This window comes from Netta rufina (genome assembly GCF_964035555.1).
Source record: "Netta rufina genome assembly, chromosome: 1".
Classification (NCBI taxonomy): Eukaryota; Metazoa; Chordata; class Aves; order Anseriformes; family Anatidae; genus Netta; species Netta rufina.
The window spans coordinates 76,862,160-76,880,198 of record NC_140123.1 but is presented as its reverse complement, the minus strand read 5'-3'; the positions used below and the strand labels follow the sequence as shown (position 1 = coordinate 76,880,198).

Sequence of the window (18,039 nt, the reverse complement as noted above, 5' to 3'; positions counted from 1 at the left end):
AGAGTGCCTTTTTTTTTTTTTTTTTTTTTTTGAGGACATTATTTGTGATTAACATAAGTTAAAGAACTGACAGCCAAAATACCATTCAGATTTGCCTTCCTTTTCCTTTAACTTAGGCATATTGTAATTGTTTCAGCTTGAGTGCCCTCCTTCCTTACTCTGTGACAGCTGGGAGGAATGCTATTAAGCACAAGAATTATTTTTTTTGCATGATGGTGGCATATAGGGAAGATGATTAGGAATTAGGCTCCCACTGAGACAAGCAAGCAGGAAGGCCCAAAGAAAGACTCATTTGTTTCTTATTTCATTTTTTATATTTATAGAAAAATCAAATAAGGAAAATTTTGACCTAAGAAGTTTGCTTCAAGTTTTATTTTTCAAACAGTTCTTTAAATCAAAATTTTGTATTAATGCAGAAGAAGACTGCATAGCTTGCCACACATAGAAACTGTAGCAATCTTGTTTGTTGACTTGGAAGGAAAAAAAAAAAAAAAAAAAGAGAGAGACAATTCTTTATTAAAATGCTTGGGTTGTCTCCTAGAATTATTTAATTAGCTATGATATTGAATTTTAGGTTGCAAATGTCCTACCGCCATGATGTTATGATAAGAACTCTTTACATAAAACTGAAATAGTAAGTTGTATAGCCAACAGAAATTATATGCATCTATATTAAAAAGGATAGTTAAGAATAAATTTAAATGAACTTGGAGAGAGAAGATTGAGCATGAAAGAAAGAATGTTTAGAGTTATATTTCTTAGATACCACTTATGCTAATCTCTGTTGAAATAAGCTAGGCAAACACTGCTTTCAAGTCAGTAGTGAAGAGTATTGACTTTCCCTATTGATATGGATCCATTAAATTTTGATAATTTTAATGTGATGATAGGAAACAAACCTAGCAAACTAGCATATAAATTGTACCCACTCAGTCACAGTTTAACATGACCACCAACACGTAACTTTTGCTAGGCTGTCTGAAGCTAAAGTTTCTTTAATACAAAACATTTTCAAAATCTGGAGCTCTTAGGTAGTTATATTAATAGTAAGAATTCCTTAGGAACACTTTAATAGAAATCTAAGTCTAATTAGTAAAAGCTATGTTGTAAAGTCTGTTGGACAGTAGGGCTGCAAACTCATACGTCACATGCATGCCCAAATCTCAGGTAAGATGGGAAATACTTGACTGTGTTGGTAAGCCTCCTCTGTTGTATGTGACAGCTCCCAACCCTCCCACCATTCGAGAAGAGCTCTGTACAGCTTCTTATGATACTATTACTGTCCACTGGACATCGGATGATGAATTCAGCGTGGTCTCTTACGAGCTGCAGTACACCATCTTCACTGGACAAGCTAATGTTGTTAGTAAGTAAAAATCTTCTCATTTCTAGTTCTGTTTCCTTATGGTTTCACTGCAAATTAAGTTCTTTCAAATATAAAGGTACTCATATGTCAGGAACAAAAGAAAAACATATTTTCTAGGAAGATTTAAAGTCAATATTTTAAATCCAAAGCAATAGCCAGCACATGTTCCCAGGGGCACATATGTTAGTCCATATTTACAGGAATTGTCTCTTGCATCATAGAGCCCTTCTGCAGATGTAGCCTCAGGGATGAAAACTTCAGTTCCATTGTCCAGGATAGTCAGACACTTGGGACCCTTTGTTGAACTAGCTGTTAACTAGTACTGCAGCCTCCTTGTTATTTATGACATGCCACTTGACAACTGGGCCTTTGTCAAAAATACACATTAAGTATTCTCTCTGATTTGTACTGTCTGCAAGGACACAGAAGGTCTCACTTTGTATACCGCAGACTAGGGCAGCAAACATCAGTGCAACAATGATCAGTACGGTAACATTGTTTGATTTACAATGAGATTAGCTACCATTGTTTCATATTTTCTATTATCACACATTTTTATTAAATGCATGCACTGTTTTGACTTTGTGAATTTCCTGAATGAACAAATTTACATATTATTCCTTGGATTGTTTTGTTGTTGCATAGCTAGATTTCTGAGAAAATGCTCCAGAATTGCCTAATCTTTGGCTAGGCAGTCAGCACTTCTGGGTTCAGTGGATAGTGCTATCATTGACTTAGTGTGCTTTTGGATAAGTCATTTAACTTCGTCCTGATTCCTATATGATTAATAGGAATGCTACTATCTGATGTATAGTGGCTTTATGAAACTGCAGGAGACTGAAATGAACCAAATCAGTCAAAAGACAGAGTTTGTTCAGTCAATAAATGTTTAAATTGTGAAACTCATTGTCACAAAGGGTTGTTGATTAAAAATTTAAGTTGAAGAGATGAGCATGGGCTCATCTCTTCATAATCTCTGGAGAGATTATGCTAGAAAAATCCAGTGAAAACAATGAAGTGCAGATACTTCCTCCTGGCTCAGGAAGTCCCAGAGCTGTATGGTACTGGAGCCTGGGAGAACACGGTGAGAAATGATCACTGTGTGCTTTCCCTGTCAGTTAACATCTTCCTGGGCACTTGCTTTTGTCCGCTATCAAAAACCCTAGCCACACACTGAACTAGATAGGCTTAGCTCTAAATAGGCTTCCACCCCAATGTGGAAGTGATTTTGTTCTTACAAAATTTGTTTTGAGATTTTTTTAATGGAAGTCAGTGCTATAGACATGTTTACATACTTTATATCAGTGAAAAAATTGTATGGTCTCTGCCAAGTCTCAGGACTAAGACAAACTTGTGCTGACTCCACTGCTGCTGTGAGCACCTAATTTTCTCCATCACTAAAGTAGAGTTAGTTTTCCAAGCCATCTGAAAGGATATCTGAGGATTCATGTGCAAGTATTTTAGCACCAATTTGACATAGCATATTATGAATATATTATGGTATTCAGGATTGACCAAAAAATAAAGTGGACCTTTGAAAATTTAATTAACATTTTGTTGAAACCTCCGTTTAGTATCTTGCTAGATAGCCTAATTTTGGGCAATACATGATAAAATTCTAGAATACTGGAGGAAAATTAAAAAAAAAGAAAAAAAAAAAAAAAAGAAGAAAAAGAAAATTCAATACATACTCCTACATCTGAGCAAGTTAGATACCAAAAGTTTAATAGTAATTTGGAACAAATTGGAGCCAGGTAGATAAGGAAAGAAAAGTTTCCCCGGTTTCCACTATTAAGCAGACAGGACTCAATAACTTAATGCAGTGTATTGCTTATTTTCTGATCCATTTTTGTCTCTGACTTTATGGTAGAAGACTATAAAAGTCAGTTGTTGCTACTACATATGAATATGGCAACAGTAAAGTTTGCCATTTCCACACTTTTATGATATAGGATTTTACTTTTTGCTTACTAGTGAATAAATAACAAGGCATTTCATTTTGAGACTGTTTTCCCATGTGGAAGTGAAAGCTTTGATCTGCAAAACAATCAATTAGTTTTCTTTCAGAGATGGAATATGATAATTTGGGGGTATGCCATGAAGTATTTAGTGTGCGATCTGAACTTTCATTCTATCACTTTGCAAAAAATTATGCCATTAAAAATTTGAAGAGAAAATAAATGAACACAATAAGAAACTTTGTTTATAAAATCTTATTAAGATCTGAAAAGGAAGAAGAAAGAAATGGAAAAATTGGCCCAAATATTTATTTGTTTGTTTGTTTAACTGCAGCTAGCTCTTACAGAAATATCCTGGCTATTACTTTCAATTTCATTGAAAGTTATAATTTAATCCAAAACAAATACAAATTTATGAAAGTATAGTATAAAATAAAAGGAAGGTTTTTCTAAATATTGTCAGGCTTTTTTATCTCATTTAATGAGGAGTTTTATACCTCCAATGGAAGAGTTCTACCCTTCCAAATCCAACAGAGCTGCTACAGGTCTACCCAAATTTCTGATATATAGGACTCTCCCAGTTCATTCCAGCTTCCAATGGTAATGGAGCTTTGCCCACTGACATCATGATTTTACTCATGAGTGGATATTTATTCACTCTGATGTATTATATCCTCTGTCAGGTACGAGAGTCCTTACTTTTATAGATTATTTTCCAAGATCATCCCTAGAATATTGGAGTTTACTATAATAGTGTGGAATAACACAGAGAGCTCTTTTCACTGTAAGAGGAGTTAGAGTCTGTACTGCAGCCTTGATGTTTTGATGAACTGAAGCTGTGGTGTTTTTTGCTGTTGTTTGTTGTTGTTGTTGTTTGTTTTAATCCTGTTTTAATGGAATAGAATTTAGATTAGCACAATTTTATTTCTATTTATTTCATTTACATGCTGTTGCATATATATTTTTTCAATTGCTCTGTCATATCCCCAAAAGTTTCCATTGCTATTGTGTGTTACCTGTAGCAGGTAAAGTAAATAGGTTCATAGATCATCTTCAGGTCTGTGTTACTGCAGCTATGGATTAGTTGCGAGGAAGTAGCTAAAAAAAACAAGCTTTTTTCCCTTGAGGCAATAGGAATCACTTTGCATACAAACCCTAGTACCATGCTAATGGAGGTTGTTATTATGGAATCTGTTTCTTAAAACCACGTAGTCAGACTGAACTTTCCACTCTTCAGAACGTTTCCTCCACCAGAGACATATATCATTCAGAGATTGCTAAGAATTCAGTTATAAAAACAAGTAATGCTAAGTTTTTCTACTGTATTTTCTATCCAACATAATCATCTATATTCTTTTTTATTAACTGAAAAATTGGGAAGTTAACATTTGATGGAAAAATTCCAACTAGAGTATTTCATTTTGAATCCTATTTCATACAGGAAAGATTATTTCCAAATGTGGCCAAACTGCTTGGCTATTAAATGCTTGGCAACACTGTTCTGTGTGTAAGAGAAATACAGTACCTTAAATTAAACAGACGTTTACTAAAGAAGTTGTTCCCAGAGCTATACTATTCATGCATTTGCATTTCTGAGAGGCAGCTAATCATCTGCAATCTGAATGTTGTAAAGGCTTTCAAATTTGTCACTAGCTATCTAGCAATCTAATTTCATTATCTCATACCAATAAATGTTGAAGTATTTTTTGTTTGATTTTTTTTTTCATGGAATTTCTTTAGTGGGCTTCAGGAAGGTTAAAATTTAAACACAGCTTTTTACTAGCTGCAACACAAGATGTCTTCATGGAAAACACATGAGACTCTCTTCAAGACACAAAGGAGTAAACAGTTCTCTTTCCCATTAAATGGAATTTATGTTAGTTACATTGGCAAAATAGTAAAATTAACTGTGTTAAGGATAGACTGTATTGTCAGAACTTTCCCTGTGTTTTGTGATTACTTCTCTTATGAGTTAGGATAAAATTTTGTGGGCATAATTGTCCTACGACAATTAGGAGTTCATGCTTCCGATGATCACCAATGAATTGTTGAATAGTCTATCTTTTGTTTCTTTCTAGAAGCTTTAATTGATTAAAAAACAGATTCCTTACAATTTTCAGAATGATACTAAGGTTTTCAGCAAGTATCTTTGAATGACGCAAAAACAAGTTTAGGATAAAAGGAAGAGAACTGCCTATTAAAAAGTATTAAAAGAGTGTTTTTTTGTTTTGTTTTGTTTTGTTTTGTTTTGTTTTAAAAAAGCTATGTGTTTTGCAGAAGTCCAGCATATATTTTTTTCATTCACATGGGAATGCAAGGGGGTGTAGAAAGTCATCTGTTGCCTTCACCTACTGTATTTATTCTACCAATTTGAATTGATAATTATTTAAATAAAGCATTTAAAAATAATTAAAATACTCAAGTGATTAAATAACCTTCCTATGACTTTTGTGCTCCTGCTTTTCAAGAAGATATATTTTATTAAAATCTACCAGTGTAAATTTTAGGAGGATTTACACCTTGGGATTTTTCCCATCTGTTCTTTAAAGTGCATCAACAGCCAACACCAGGGAAACAGCTTTACAAATTATTACCTCCAGATTCTGAGAAACTTGTTTTGAAAACTCACACATCCTGTATGGACATCACTGTGCTCACTGCACCATTCCAGGATGTGATTTAAATTCCCTACATTTTTGTAGTCCACACTTTAAAAATACATTGTTTTACCACCTGCACAATCCTGTAAAAAGCCCCGAGTTTTTGAAACAAGAAACCTGAATGTAGCCTGGATTAGGAGTGGCTACAATACCAGACCTTTAGTTTTTGCTGCTGCAGCAGCAAGAAAATATGTACTTTTCCACTTTAACCTGCTGCCACTGGCAGGGAGCTGAGAGGGCAAGTTACCCCCACATGCCCACGTTACCAGGCTGCTATGAATGATCATTTCCCTGATCATTGTTAGTTATTTTATTTTGTATTCTGAGAAGAAAGGTTGTTCTGCTAGGGTAGAACTAAAGACCAAATGTTTTGATGTAGTGACAAAATATTCTTTCATACCTAAAAGCTTACCTTGGCTGTTACTAGTTACTGTTCTTCAGTCTGAAAGATTTGGGACTTGGAGTATCAATATCATCAAAATTTCATTACCAAAATTTTGAATCAAATTTCAGTTTGAACCTTGACATCAAGGTCACAGTCAGGAAGCACATGGACATATCAGTGTGGAGGCATGTGCAGAGTTTGCTTAACAACAAGGTTTATCGAGCAAAGTAACCAAGTTAGTCACTGTGCATCCTGCATTTATTGAACACCAGAAGTTTGGGATTCTTAAGACAGGAAGGACAAAGGAGAGAAACCCAAGGTATCTTTTATCATCAGTGAAGAGAGAGCCTTCTGCTTGAAAATGCATTAGGTGAAGCAGACACTTCCCATCCCTCTCTTCTGACTGTATAAAGAGTTTAGGTTAGTAAGGTCCTAACTCAGGAGCTCCTCTTTTTTCAGTGCTAGGTGGGGTGAATGCCTGCGAGCATTTTGCCAGTAGCCCCTAGCAGCAAGATGTAACAACACCTAAAAAGATTGAGATTGTTCCTGTACAAAATAATCCAAATTAACTATCAACTTGATCTTTTAATAATAACAATAATTTACTCTGTGTAAATTATTGAATCTACAGAGTACTGAGTATTGAGTATGTGTGAGTCCACATTTATGGGAGGACAGGAGAGAGTGGCGAAGAGACTCATAGCAACACATCTGTACTTTTACAGTCCTTCATATACCTATATAAATACAAATTTTGTACTTTGTTAAGGACTGACTAGCCTCTGGAGGGTAACAGCAAAAGAGTAATATAAGACTGAAAAATGTGCCCTTTAGAGAGTTGTACTGATTGATACAACTCTATTTGCTAGATGATTTAGCAGAAACCTGGGCACTTTGTCTGCATGAGGGTTTTTTTTATATATGGTCTATGTATACCATAGACCACAGCTTTCAAAGTGTGTGGACATGGAAGAAGCAGACACTTCCAGAACTACTGCCCAGATTCATCCCATTTACAGACTTACAGATGTTATTTGATAACCCATCAGAGGCAGCTGAGTAAGGGATTCCTTAGTCATCCTGGTCTCCTGAATCCAGTGCTTTATTTTACTTTATTTTAGCTTAACATTTATTGTGCAATAGCATCACCGAGCTAGGTAAATGGTCTCGATGTAAAATCAATGCAGTAGTTCATCTACAGAAAGAATGTACCTGTAATACTTGTGCTGAATTTTTACTGGGAAAAGTCATCTTTGAAATATTTTATGCCAGGGTGCTGCTACTTTTATTTCCTTTCTTCCTACTCCCTACCTCTCAAGGATGCTATGTAATATGAGAAAAATCTGAGACAAACACTGCACAATTTTTAGATTGAAGTTTGAATTTTAAATTCTATTCCTAATGCTCTTTCATTATGAAAGTATATCCTAAATTAAGAAGGAGACTTCTGCTATGGCTATGAATCTATAATGGCTATGAGTCTATAAACCTGTTTCACAGGTCATTTTATTTAAAGTTTCGTATAACCTAGTAACTTTGTAACTTTTTTTTTTTTCTTTAAGTAAGGGTTTTATATTGGTTAATATTTAGCCAAAAGTACTACTGGCTTCTAAAAGATTCTCTTCACTAGTACTTACTGGTTTTCTGGTAAAACATGACTTAGAAGCTGAAAGCTAGCTTAACAGCACATTAGCATTGGTAACTTTTTCTATGCCCAGCCAAGGAAAAAAATCACAGAATCACAGAATTTTAGGGATTGGATGGGACCCTGAAAGATCATCTAGTCCAATCAAGAAATCTGTAAGATCAAGAAGTCTGTAAGTTTCCACCCAGTCAAGAATTTTTCATTCAGTTTTTCCAGCCTTATGCACATGTGCATGCTTATACTTTCATATGTGTATACCTTTTCCTAGCTTTATAACTATAAAATGTTGTGAACATATATATATATTGCAAATGAAAACTTCGTTATTTATATAAACACTTGTAACAAAAGAGTTATCAGACTGAGGATCCATTAGACTGGGAGCTGTTAAGAATGTACAGTGAGTACTATGGGTGATTCACTGATATTGCAGTTATTTCACAGTAAGAAAGATTTATGCAATTGAATGAATTCATTTTAATGGATTATGCTCATATTTTGCAGATTATATTGCTTCTACCCTATTATACTTATTTCCTACATGTTATACTTCTGTGGTGGTCATCAAATGTACCCCAAAATAGTTTGTAACTAGAAAATTGTGTAGCTCTTCCCCACCTGACATCTAACCATGAGGCCATAAATCAAAAAGTTACGTCTATTAAACTTAGTGTTTAATTTACATCCTGTCAAATTTGGGAATGTAGAAGCTGAAGCTTGCCGTGGAACCCACACTTCACCCTGTTTGGCCTCCCACAATTTGCTTCAGGTCCTGAAGAAAACATACCCAATGACTGTCAGCAAAGGTGGCTCCATAAAACCCTGAGCATTACTGCTTATGTTACTTTTTTGAGGCTTACACTGAGTTCATTAATCTAAAAAGTAGATTGATGGCATCTCCATAATCCTTTGGCCCTTAAGCAATGAAGAATTCCTTGTGTTGGGATATGAAAATTCCCAGATTGCTCATGCCTCCACTGAGTCATTTCTTACATGTCCATTTTTTATGGTTGACTTCATATAGCAAGAAGTTAAAAGGTACCCTGGTATAGGGCTGGTGAAATGAATTAGTGTAATTAAGTGGCGACTTAGTGAATGTAACAGCACTTTAAAAGGTATAGAAGCATATTTCTTATCGGTGGTTGGGTGCTCAGGCGTACTCTAAATGTTCCCCTGTTACAAAGTGTTTAGTATGTTATGACTAATGTGCTTGGTTTGAAATTGCAGGTTTATGTAACTCAGCCGACAGCTGGATGATTGTTCCCAATATCAAACAAAACCACTACACCGTGCATGGGTTGCAGAGTGGCACTAAGTACATCTTCATTGTTAAGGCCATTAATCAGGCTGGCAGCAGAAACAGTGAGCCCGGCAAGCTCAAGACAAACAGTGAGTAAAGTGAAATCCAGCATGCACACACTCTTCTTCTTTCTTGCCTTCCTTTTTAGGTTTGGTTTTTGAAAGACACAAGACTGCAGAGCAGATTAACCTGTTTAAAGTGCTTCTTACAGTGAAAGTCACTTATTTAACTCAATTTAAGATTACTGGTGTCTTCAGTAGTGCAGAAATTACTTCTTATCATAAGAAGCATCTGTACTTTGGTCACCAGAAATATCTTTTAGGAACCAAGCCATCACATGTGAAATGCTTGAAAATGGTCTTTTGTGGTTTTGTTTAATGTCCTCTTTTCCTCTTTTCCTACTCTTTTTCCTCTACAAAGTAAAAACATCTTATGTTTGCAATAAAATATTTTATTTTTGTATAGCTTTCATAAGATGTTAGTTTAATTTTGTTCTCCAAGATTAGCTCTTTCTTAGGACACTAGAAAACTTCCTTAGCTCCGTCCCTCTCAGTTTTTATGGAGTTCAGCAAGGAAGTAGATTAGTCAGAGATCCCACTTCAAAAAACAAAATAAATAATAGTTACACAAATTATTAGCAGATGTAGTATAGCAATTTTAAGATGGGTTTTCAATCTTTTTCTTGTGTCCCAGCCAATCCCTCAGTCCTGTAGTCATCATGAAAAATTTTGAGCACTGGAAAGGGAACACTGGGAACTCTCTGAAATCTGCTTTTTGAGGGGGAAGGTGTTCAAAGAGGGGTGACACTGAGTGTTGCAAGAAAGGGGCCACAGGGAATGGCACATACCAGCTCAGGGGCTTCTTCTGGCTTGCACTCCTGTGTAAAAGCTACTCATATAAACCATACATCTGCTACCAAGAATCTGATAACATACAAGGAAATGAAGTACCAGAAGATCCACTTGGAAACGGCAACCCTTCATCCTTTTGTCTTTTTGTGACCCAGTGTGGTGCAAAAGCAACCTCTCAGGCGACTGAGAAATAACGTAAGCAAATATGACTCCACAAAGATATCTTTCAGATACTGCTTCAACAACACAAAGGATACTAACCAGTTAAAGAGGCAGGCTGCAGATATATTACTGCTACTCAGCAGTAAGAAAAAATAGTCAAAAAACGTCCCCAAATAGCTTCCAATGTGTTTATCTTCTGCTTCATCATAATATATAACTAAATACACATTATAAAAGTAGATTATAACTTTAACACTAAAAGTACTCCTTGTCCTAATACCAACCCATCTCTAATAATGTTAACTGAGAATTAGCATTGCATCTGTCATCTTCCATTTTTAATTTCTGCTTTTCAGGTTTCTTAGAGATCTGAACCAATGACTATCCTTGCTCAGATGAATTTAATTTCTTCTCTCCCCCACACTAATGCTTTCAGCTGTACTGCATGAGAAGTACTTTACTGTTCCTTCATAAACTCTGAGCAATTTACATCTTATTTGAAGTACACTTGTCAGTGCCAGAGGGTCACAGACCTCATGGGAGTGTTCATTTCTATTTTCTATGCATGCGATCAAATCTTCCACTTACTTTTTTTTTTTTTTTTTCCTTGACATGAAAGACATTAAGGGAAAAGGGCTTTGCTGGATCACACATAGAATCATAGTTTCCTAGTTGTCTCCTGGTGGAGGTAAATGATCATTCTGCTTTTTGACACAAGGTGAAAACTTGTCAGAATTGTGGCAGGCTTTAGATATCTACAGGGTTCAGTTTACCAAAAAGCTTCCTGTTATTGTCTACAAACCTTGTGCTACAGCTGAAGATACTTGCCAAGAGCAACAGCCTCAGTAATGTTTTTACACCGTATTATTTGGTCCAAGTTATAGTTCACTTCCTTCTTTTTAATGCACAATATCCAGCACCATAGAACCCCATGGGCGTCCTTCCAAAAAGGTCCTGAATTGTTGACTGTGCTTGTTATAAATAAAGCTGTGAGTGAACGAACAGACAAGGCTAGTGCTTTTTCTTAGTTTCAAACTCATTTTGTGGGATTTGGAATCATATTTTTTTGTAGCTATGATGAAGACGTTATTATGGAGCTTTATCCCTAGTGAATTAATAGAATGTAACATTCTAAATCTAATATGCTGTGAAAAAAGCAACCCTCGGACCTTTATTAGCATGTACATTGGTTTCAATTACATGCAAGAATTAGAGTGTTCAGGTTACCTTTAGGTCAGGGATAATGGGCATGAAGATTACTCAGGGCTCTTTTCAGGGATTATCAACACAGGGAAGTTAGTGCACAATGAGACTGACAGTAAACTGACAATGCAAGCCAGCTAGCACAGGGAGCAGAATCGCTTAGTCTATCTTGAAAACACTTCAGAGAAGGAGATTAATACGATTATGTAATCTTGTATGCTTCTTTATTATGCTTTCTATTCACTCTTCTTTTTAAAATTAAAGACAAACGGTTCTTCTGGTATCTTTGTCTCTGCTTATATAGGTCAGCCATTTAAACTGGACCCCAAATCTGCTCACAGAAAATTGAAAGTGTCTCATGATAACTTGACAGTGGAACGTGATGAAACCTCCTCCAAAAAGAGTCATACACCAGAGCGATTCACAAGCCAAGGGAGCTATGGAGTAGCTGGCAATGTGTTCATTGACAGCGGACGGCATTACTGGGAAGTGGTTATTAGTGGGAGTACATGGTACGTATGTAAGATTATACACGAGAATAATCTTTGGTTCACACCAAAGGTCCATGCAGGTCCCAGCACAGTTCCTCTGACAGAGAACAGTAACAGGTGCATGGGGAATGGTATAAGAGCAGATCTAGCATATACTTTTACACAATTTGTCAGACTATTTTCCCAATTTCCAGCACTTTCAGATTCTGGAACTTATTCTGCCAGACAGAGCATCTTTATATTTAGAAACCCATACAGAACTTTTCCTCTGTGATTGTGGTTGATTGTTTTTTGAATCTACAGAAAACACATTTCAAGATTTTAGTGAGCTGGAAAGCTAAGAAGGTTTCATCTTATTTCTATAACAGAGCAAACATTTGAAGTGTGATCATGCTTCTTTACTAGATATGAAAGATCTTGCTGTCATTCTTTTGGAAAACATAGCAAAACAGAAAACAAAAATACAGAATATGAGGACAATTTGATGACCCAGATTCACAGGGATGGAAGTCAGATACAGCTCTGGGGAACCAGTGGGGAGCAGCAGTGCCAGCTCTATGCCCCAGGCTTCACATCCTGGGGCAGGAAATGGAAGAGCACGTTATTCTATTCCTGAATAATCCTCTCAGCCATAAAGGGCTGGGTTTCAGGGTCCCTTTAGTCAGTAGAAAAGATGTTATCCTTTAAGATTCAAAGGCAGCAATCATGATGGAAGTTAAAAAAGTAAAAATTCAGTAAGCTGTTCAGGTATGTCCACTGTCTCAAACAAGAAAAATGTTGTTTGCCAACTTCAAGAAATCAAAATAGAGTAATTTATGGCACATTAATCTCTGGTGGTTGAAAGCCCAACAAATACTGCAGTGTCTCTAGAATGTGAGGAACTTTTACATTTCTTTATTATATGAGAAAACAGGTATTTGCCCTGGGTGTCCATTAATGAGAACATTTTCACAATCCTTTTACCCTGGACGTTTTGCCATGAATTACAGTTTGCAGAGTCTTCACCTGTAAATGCTTCACTTGGTGCAATACCCAGTCTAAAAAATGTTCACACCAACATCTAGCAAAACACATTTGGGAATGGCAAAAATGTTTTTTTGTTTGTTTGCTTGTTTGTTTTTAATGTGTTCTTTGATGTCTACTCTTGCATTTGTCCTTCTGTGCCATATATTAAAGGAGAAATGAGATATCAGATTAGGTGACAGATAGCAATGTATTTTAAAATCAGTGAATTCTTCTGTATTCATCTGTTTAGAAGTGGAAATGCAAGACCCAGTAATTTAAACCCTAAGTTGCTGAGTACTTAATAATTTTCCTTTAGAATACCAGAGGCATGTGTTCCAAAAAATTACCATAGCAGCCAAACTACAAATAAAGTGAGGGACAATTAAGTTTCCCTGACATCTCAGAAGTAAGAGAGACATAGGAAAAACATTAATTAAACCCATGCCGATATTATGGTGCAATTTCACTTATTTAGAACTTAATCAGCACAATCAAGAGACTGGGGAGTTCCAGTGAGTTCTCTGGCTGACACAGCAGCCTATGAGCAGGGCAGGAGGCAATTGCTTTCCTGAGTAGTTTTTGTTTTGCAGGTATGCCATTGGTATTTCATACAAGTCAGCCCCAAAGCACGAGTGGATTGGGAAGAACTCTGCCTCCTGGGTGCTCTGCCGCTGTAACAACACGTGGGTGGTGCGACACAACAGCAAGGAAATCCCAATAGAGCCTGCACCTCACCTCCGCCGTGTTGGCATTTTACTGGACTACGACAACGGTTCCCTTGCCTTTTATGATGCCTTGAACTCCCTGCACCTTTATACCTTTGACATTACATTTGGGCAGCCCGTGTGCCCCACATTCACTGTGTGGAATAAGTGTTTGACCATTATAACTGGCTTGCCTATCCCTGACCACTTAGACTCCTCTGAGCAGCTGGCATGACTGCTAAAAGCCAAAAGGTAGGAGGACGCATTTCCTGAGGGCAGGTGCCTGCAGGAGCTTGCCAGAGCTGGCAGACTGCCTGGCATCCCGGTTGTTGCTGTCGAACCTGGACAGAAGTGAAAAGGGAAGAAACTCTCTTTTCTGAGTACTTTGTGCAGGACAAGAAGTGGCTTTAATAATACCTTAGAACTCTTTTTGCAGTTGCTTTTGTTTTGATTTGTATTTAGTATCTTACTGGAAGATTTATAAATTATTTATAAAAAGAAAAAAGGAAAAAAAGAAAAAAAGAAAGAAAAAGAAAGAAAGTGAGAGAGAGAGAAAAGGGAAAGCCTGTTTTGGATACCTGGAAAATGACTTATTTGCTTTGCACATTGATGGTCCTATTCATTAAAGTTTCATCAGCCCCTTTACATCGTTTTATTTTACAGTGGATAAAAGCAGGAAATTGGAAGGATGGAAACTGTGCAGTGGACAAGTCAGTATACTGCTGGTTTTATTCATACCAATATTAGTGCTCTCATTACCAATCTTATTGAATGCAAGATCTCTTAATTTCTACTTTCCACATGGGAATGTGCAGACCAAATAGAATGAAAATAAACAAGCAAGGAAGTGGAGCTAGACAACACAGCAAAAGAAGAAAGTTTAATTTACTTCTGTTCATGGTGCATTATGTTCTCTGTTCATAAAACACGTGTGGAGTATCTCCTAGAAATGTGAGTGTATAAATCATCTGGTGATTTATTTTATTGATGGCAACATTTCCGTCTGCCAGTGTTTCACTTTCATGTTTGGGAAACATTGTAGAATCACTGAGGATGTGAAAGACTGATACCATCTCTGAAAATCAGCAACACTGGAGGAGAGCAGCCAATCCAAGGTCTGACTGTAGATTAGTTTGATAAAGCACTGCATCATTTAAGGTTTGATTGTAATGGAAGATGTCATGGTTCTGATGGTAGACATGTGAATGCTTATTACTAATTTTACGAAGTTCAATACAGCAAGCCCAGCCAATAACTCAGAAGTGAGACATGAGCCACCTTACCATTGATTTTAAATTAAATACAAATGTTTCATTGTTGTACACTATGTAGTATCTATAACAAAGCAAGGAAATCAGTTTTGCATGTGCTGTGTGGAGAAACACTACAGCTGGAGTTTGTTCATAATTATCATTGTCTTGGGTTGTTTGGGGAAGCACAATTCTCTTTGTGAATGAGGAGTAAATAACAAATTTTCAGCAGGAGTAGGAATCTGCACAAGCAGGCCCTACATTCATCTTGGTGTTAGTGGAAGAACTTCAATGAAGTCAACAGAGGTTGTACCTATTTAATCTCAAAGCTGAATCAGGTGCATTTTTTTTCTCTTTCCTTTCTACAGAGTAGAAACCCTTTGTAACTACTACAATACTTATATAAAATGATCATTTTGGAAGATACTTGAGGCATATGACAAATTTAAAAGAATGGTTTTCTTATGGTGTTTTGTTGTTACTATGCAAGTGGTGTAAATCTGCCTGTGTAGAAAGTTGAATACCAGCTTTAAAAAAAGATTTTCTCTGTAATTACCATGCTTTAGGTGTCCTTTGAAATGGATGCCTTAATGCACTTTGTTCACTAATGGGTCCAGAATAAAATGGTCCCAAGCTCAGCTTCAGATTTTTTTAAAATACTGATTCTGCAGGTACAAAGCTGCACTACAGTTTGCCTTATGATGATATAGAAAACTTATGAGCAAGGTGATGAATACATACATGTCTACAGGGTTTATTTTTCCCTTTTCTAACAAAAAATAAATGTCTGTCCATATTCCTTTCATTTCACTTTACATGCTCTGCTAACTGGTGAATTAAATGGAGAAAAGAGTGACAGTACAGTGCTGGTACCATGGCTTTCTGATGCAGTAGTATCTCATGGTTCACAGGTAAGATTGGTGCAGAATTGACATAAATACCAGAAAATATGTACATACAGCATACTACAGTGTTTATCTTTGTGTCTTTAGTAATAAATAAATGGATATGCTTAAAAATGAAAAAGTAAATTAATCCCCAAACATCGTGTTTTGTATCTGAATACATTGCTACCTCTACTACCTGGTGTACATTGTCCGGATAATCTGTCCTGGGATGTTTGGAAGGTAGCTGAGATGGCATGAAAATTATTATAATGAGCTGACAGGTGATGACTGATAAGAAGTAGTGATAAAAATGTACAGAAGGAAGGGAGTCTTAATGTAGGATTTTTGCCAAGTTTCCATCCAACAGGAAAGGGTATATTGCCACTGTAAAAGTAGCAAAGCTGTGTACCTCCTTTTTTGCCAGAAATATTAACTCTAGAAGCTGATTTCAGTAGTGGACAAACTGAAGATACTGTTCAGTGTTTGGCCATACAACGTTAGCAGAGATTGAGTTGGAATTAATACCATGAATTTGGAAAGATCCCCAGTGATCTCACATATTTTCATCTTAAAATTAAATTGTGAGTTCAAAGACAGATCATTGTTTTGGTGAAAGGAAAAACAAATGGTCTGAAATCTACAGGCCTTGCTGTATCATTTATATTTCAATACAGAATACTTAATTTGGAGCTAAATCACATTGCTTCAGTACAGTATTAATTCAGTCAGTACGTTATGTGTTTATATGTTTGTGTATATATATGTATGGGTATACACACACTAGTATATGTCCAAATATAGTGTAATGTGTGTATATACATACATACATGCACACACAGCATGACAATACCTAGTCAGGTGCTCCTTTTTTGCTTGTTTCTTGAATTATTTTGTATTCTGTATGGACTATGAGGAAACAAGTTCACTATGAATGGTATTCATCTTGACAATTTTTAACAAACAAAATCTGTTCACTTTACAATACTTGATTCAATGCCTGATTAATCAATAAAAGCATCCATTCGAAACCATAGCTTCTGTGGTCTGTGGCATTTTGCATGGTCCATAGGAATCTATTGAAATCTGGGGGAATTGTGATCTTTGTGTAAAAGCAAAGCATGTTACTTTAATATAGAGTGCAGTCTTAGATGAAGGCTTTTCCCTGATTTTTCAAAGTTTTGTGACTAGAAATGAGGTAACATTTTATAATGTCATGTTTAACAAAGTCAGATTTTTGAGGAATAGAATTCTAAGATGCAAGCAATGAAAATAATAGATAAAGCCTATATTGGTATAATCATTTTTCCAAGGTTATGTTTCAAAGCCAAGCTGTGGTTAAGCAGAATTAGACTAAGCCATAGAACAGCCTCTTCAGAAAACAGTAGAATCATCTCAGAGTCATCTAAACTCTGGTCTGACTTGAGGTAATGGAATGGAAGGGGTCAAATTTTTTTCGTTCTGAGGCCAGATAAAATTTTCCATATGTTAGCCTTCCATGTGTTAATGCACATCTATTAGGGAAAAATCATTTAGGCTGTATGTTGTAAATTATTTAGTAGACTGTCTTTAGCCCATTGTAGTTTCCCAATGATGGCTTTCAGAGAGCAGGCAGGGAGCTGAAGATGTTGTGTTTTCTGGACATGAGTTTATTCTTTCTCTGTATTGGTTATCCTATTTCTCACTTTCCCCAGAGGAGAGACTCCTACTGAGCAGTGGGTCCCAAATATAAGAAGCATGAAATTCCCTCAGATGTGGGTACACTATGAAAAGCTGGAAATGGGCAAATACAGATGAAAATGTATATACATTGTTCATTATAAGAGCAATGGCAGGTCACCGAATGGGAGTGTGCATCATAAGCATTTTAACCCTGCCTCTTAAGTGGGAAGACTGTATTCTCCTCACGATAGAAAACACAACAGGACGCTATTGACAGCTGAAGTGTCAGCTCTTTAACTAAATCATTGTGAGATGGCCAGAATATATAGCACTATGAAGTACTATTTGCTATAGGAGATTTTTTGATAATTATTTGACATCAGACACAATATAAGTATTTCTTTCTTAATTATTCTGACAACGCAAATGTCTACTAGTTCCCAGATTCTGCTGGTAGTTATAACAGCACAAATTCAAGATTACCCACCTACCAAAACAAAGGGAGAATTGCTA

At 36.2% G+C, this 18,039-nt stretch overlaps 1 protein-coding gene across 1 annotated transcript in view; it reads left to right on the top strand.

Annotated features, from left to right (window-relative positions):
* The window catches only part of MID1 (midline 1), a 104,944-nt gene extending 90,597 nt beyond the window's left edge, over window positions 1-14,347 (top strand). The window contains exons 7-10 of the mRNA XM_084282146.1: window positions 1,223-1,366; window positions 9,242-9,403; window positions 11,835-12,042; window positions 13,617-14,347. Coding sequence (XP_084138272.1) covers window positions 1,223-1,366; window positions 9,242-9,403; window positions 11,835-12,042; window positions 13,617-13,965 — 863 coding nt within the window. The 3' untranslated portion in view covers window positions 13,966-14,347. The remainder of the gene's footprint in view (window positions 1-1,222; window positions 1,367-9,241; window positions 9,404-11,834; window positions 12,043-13,616) is intronic.
* Window positions 14,348-18,039: the final 3,692 nt, after the last annotated feature.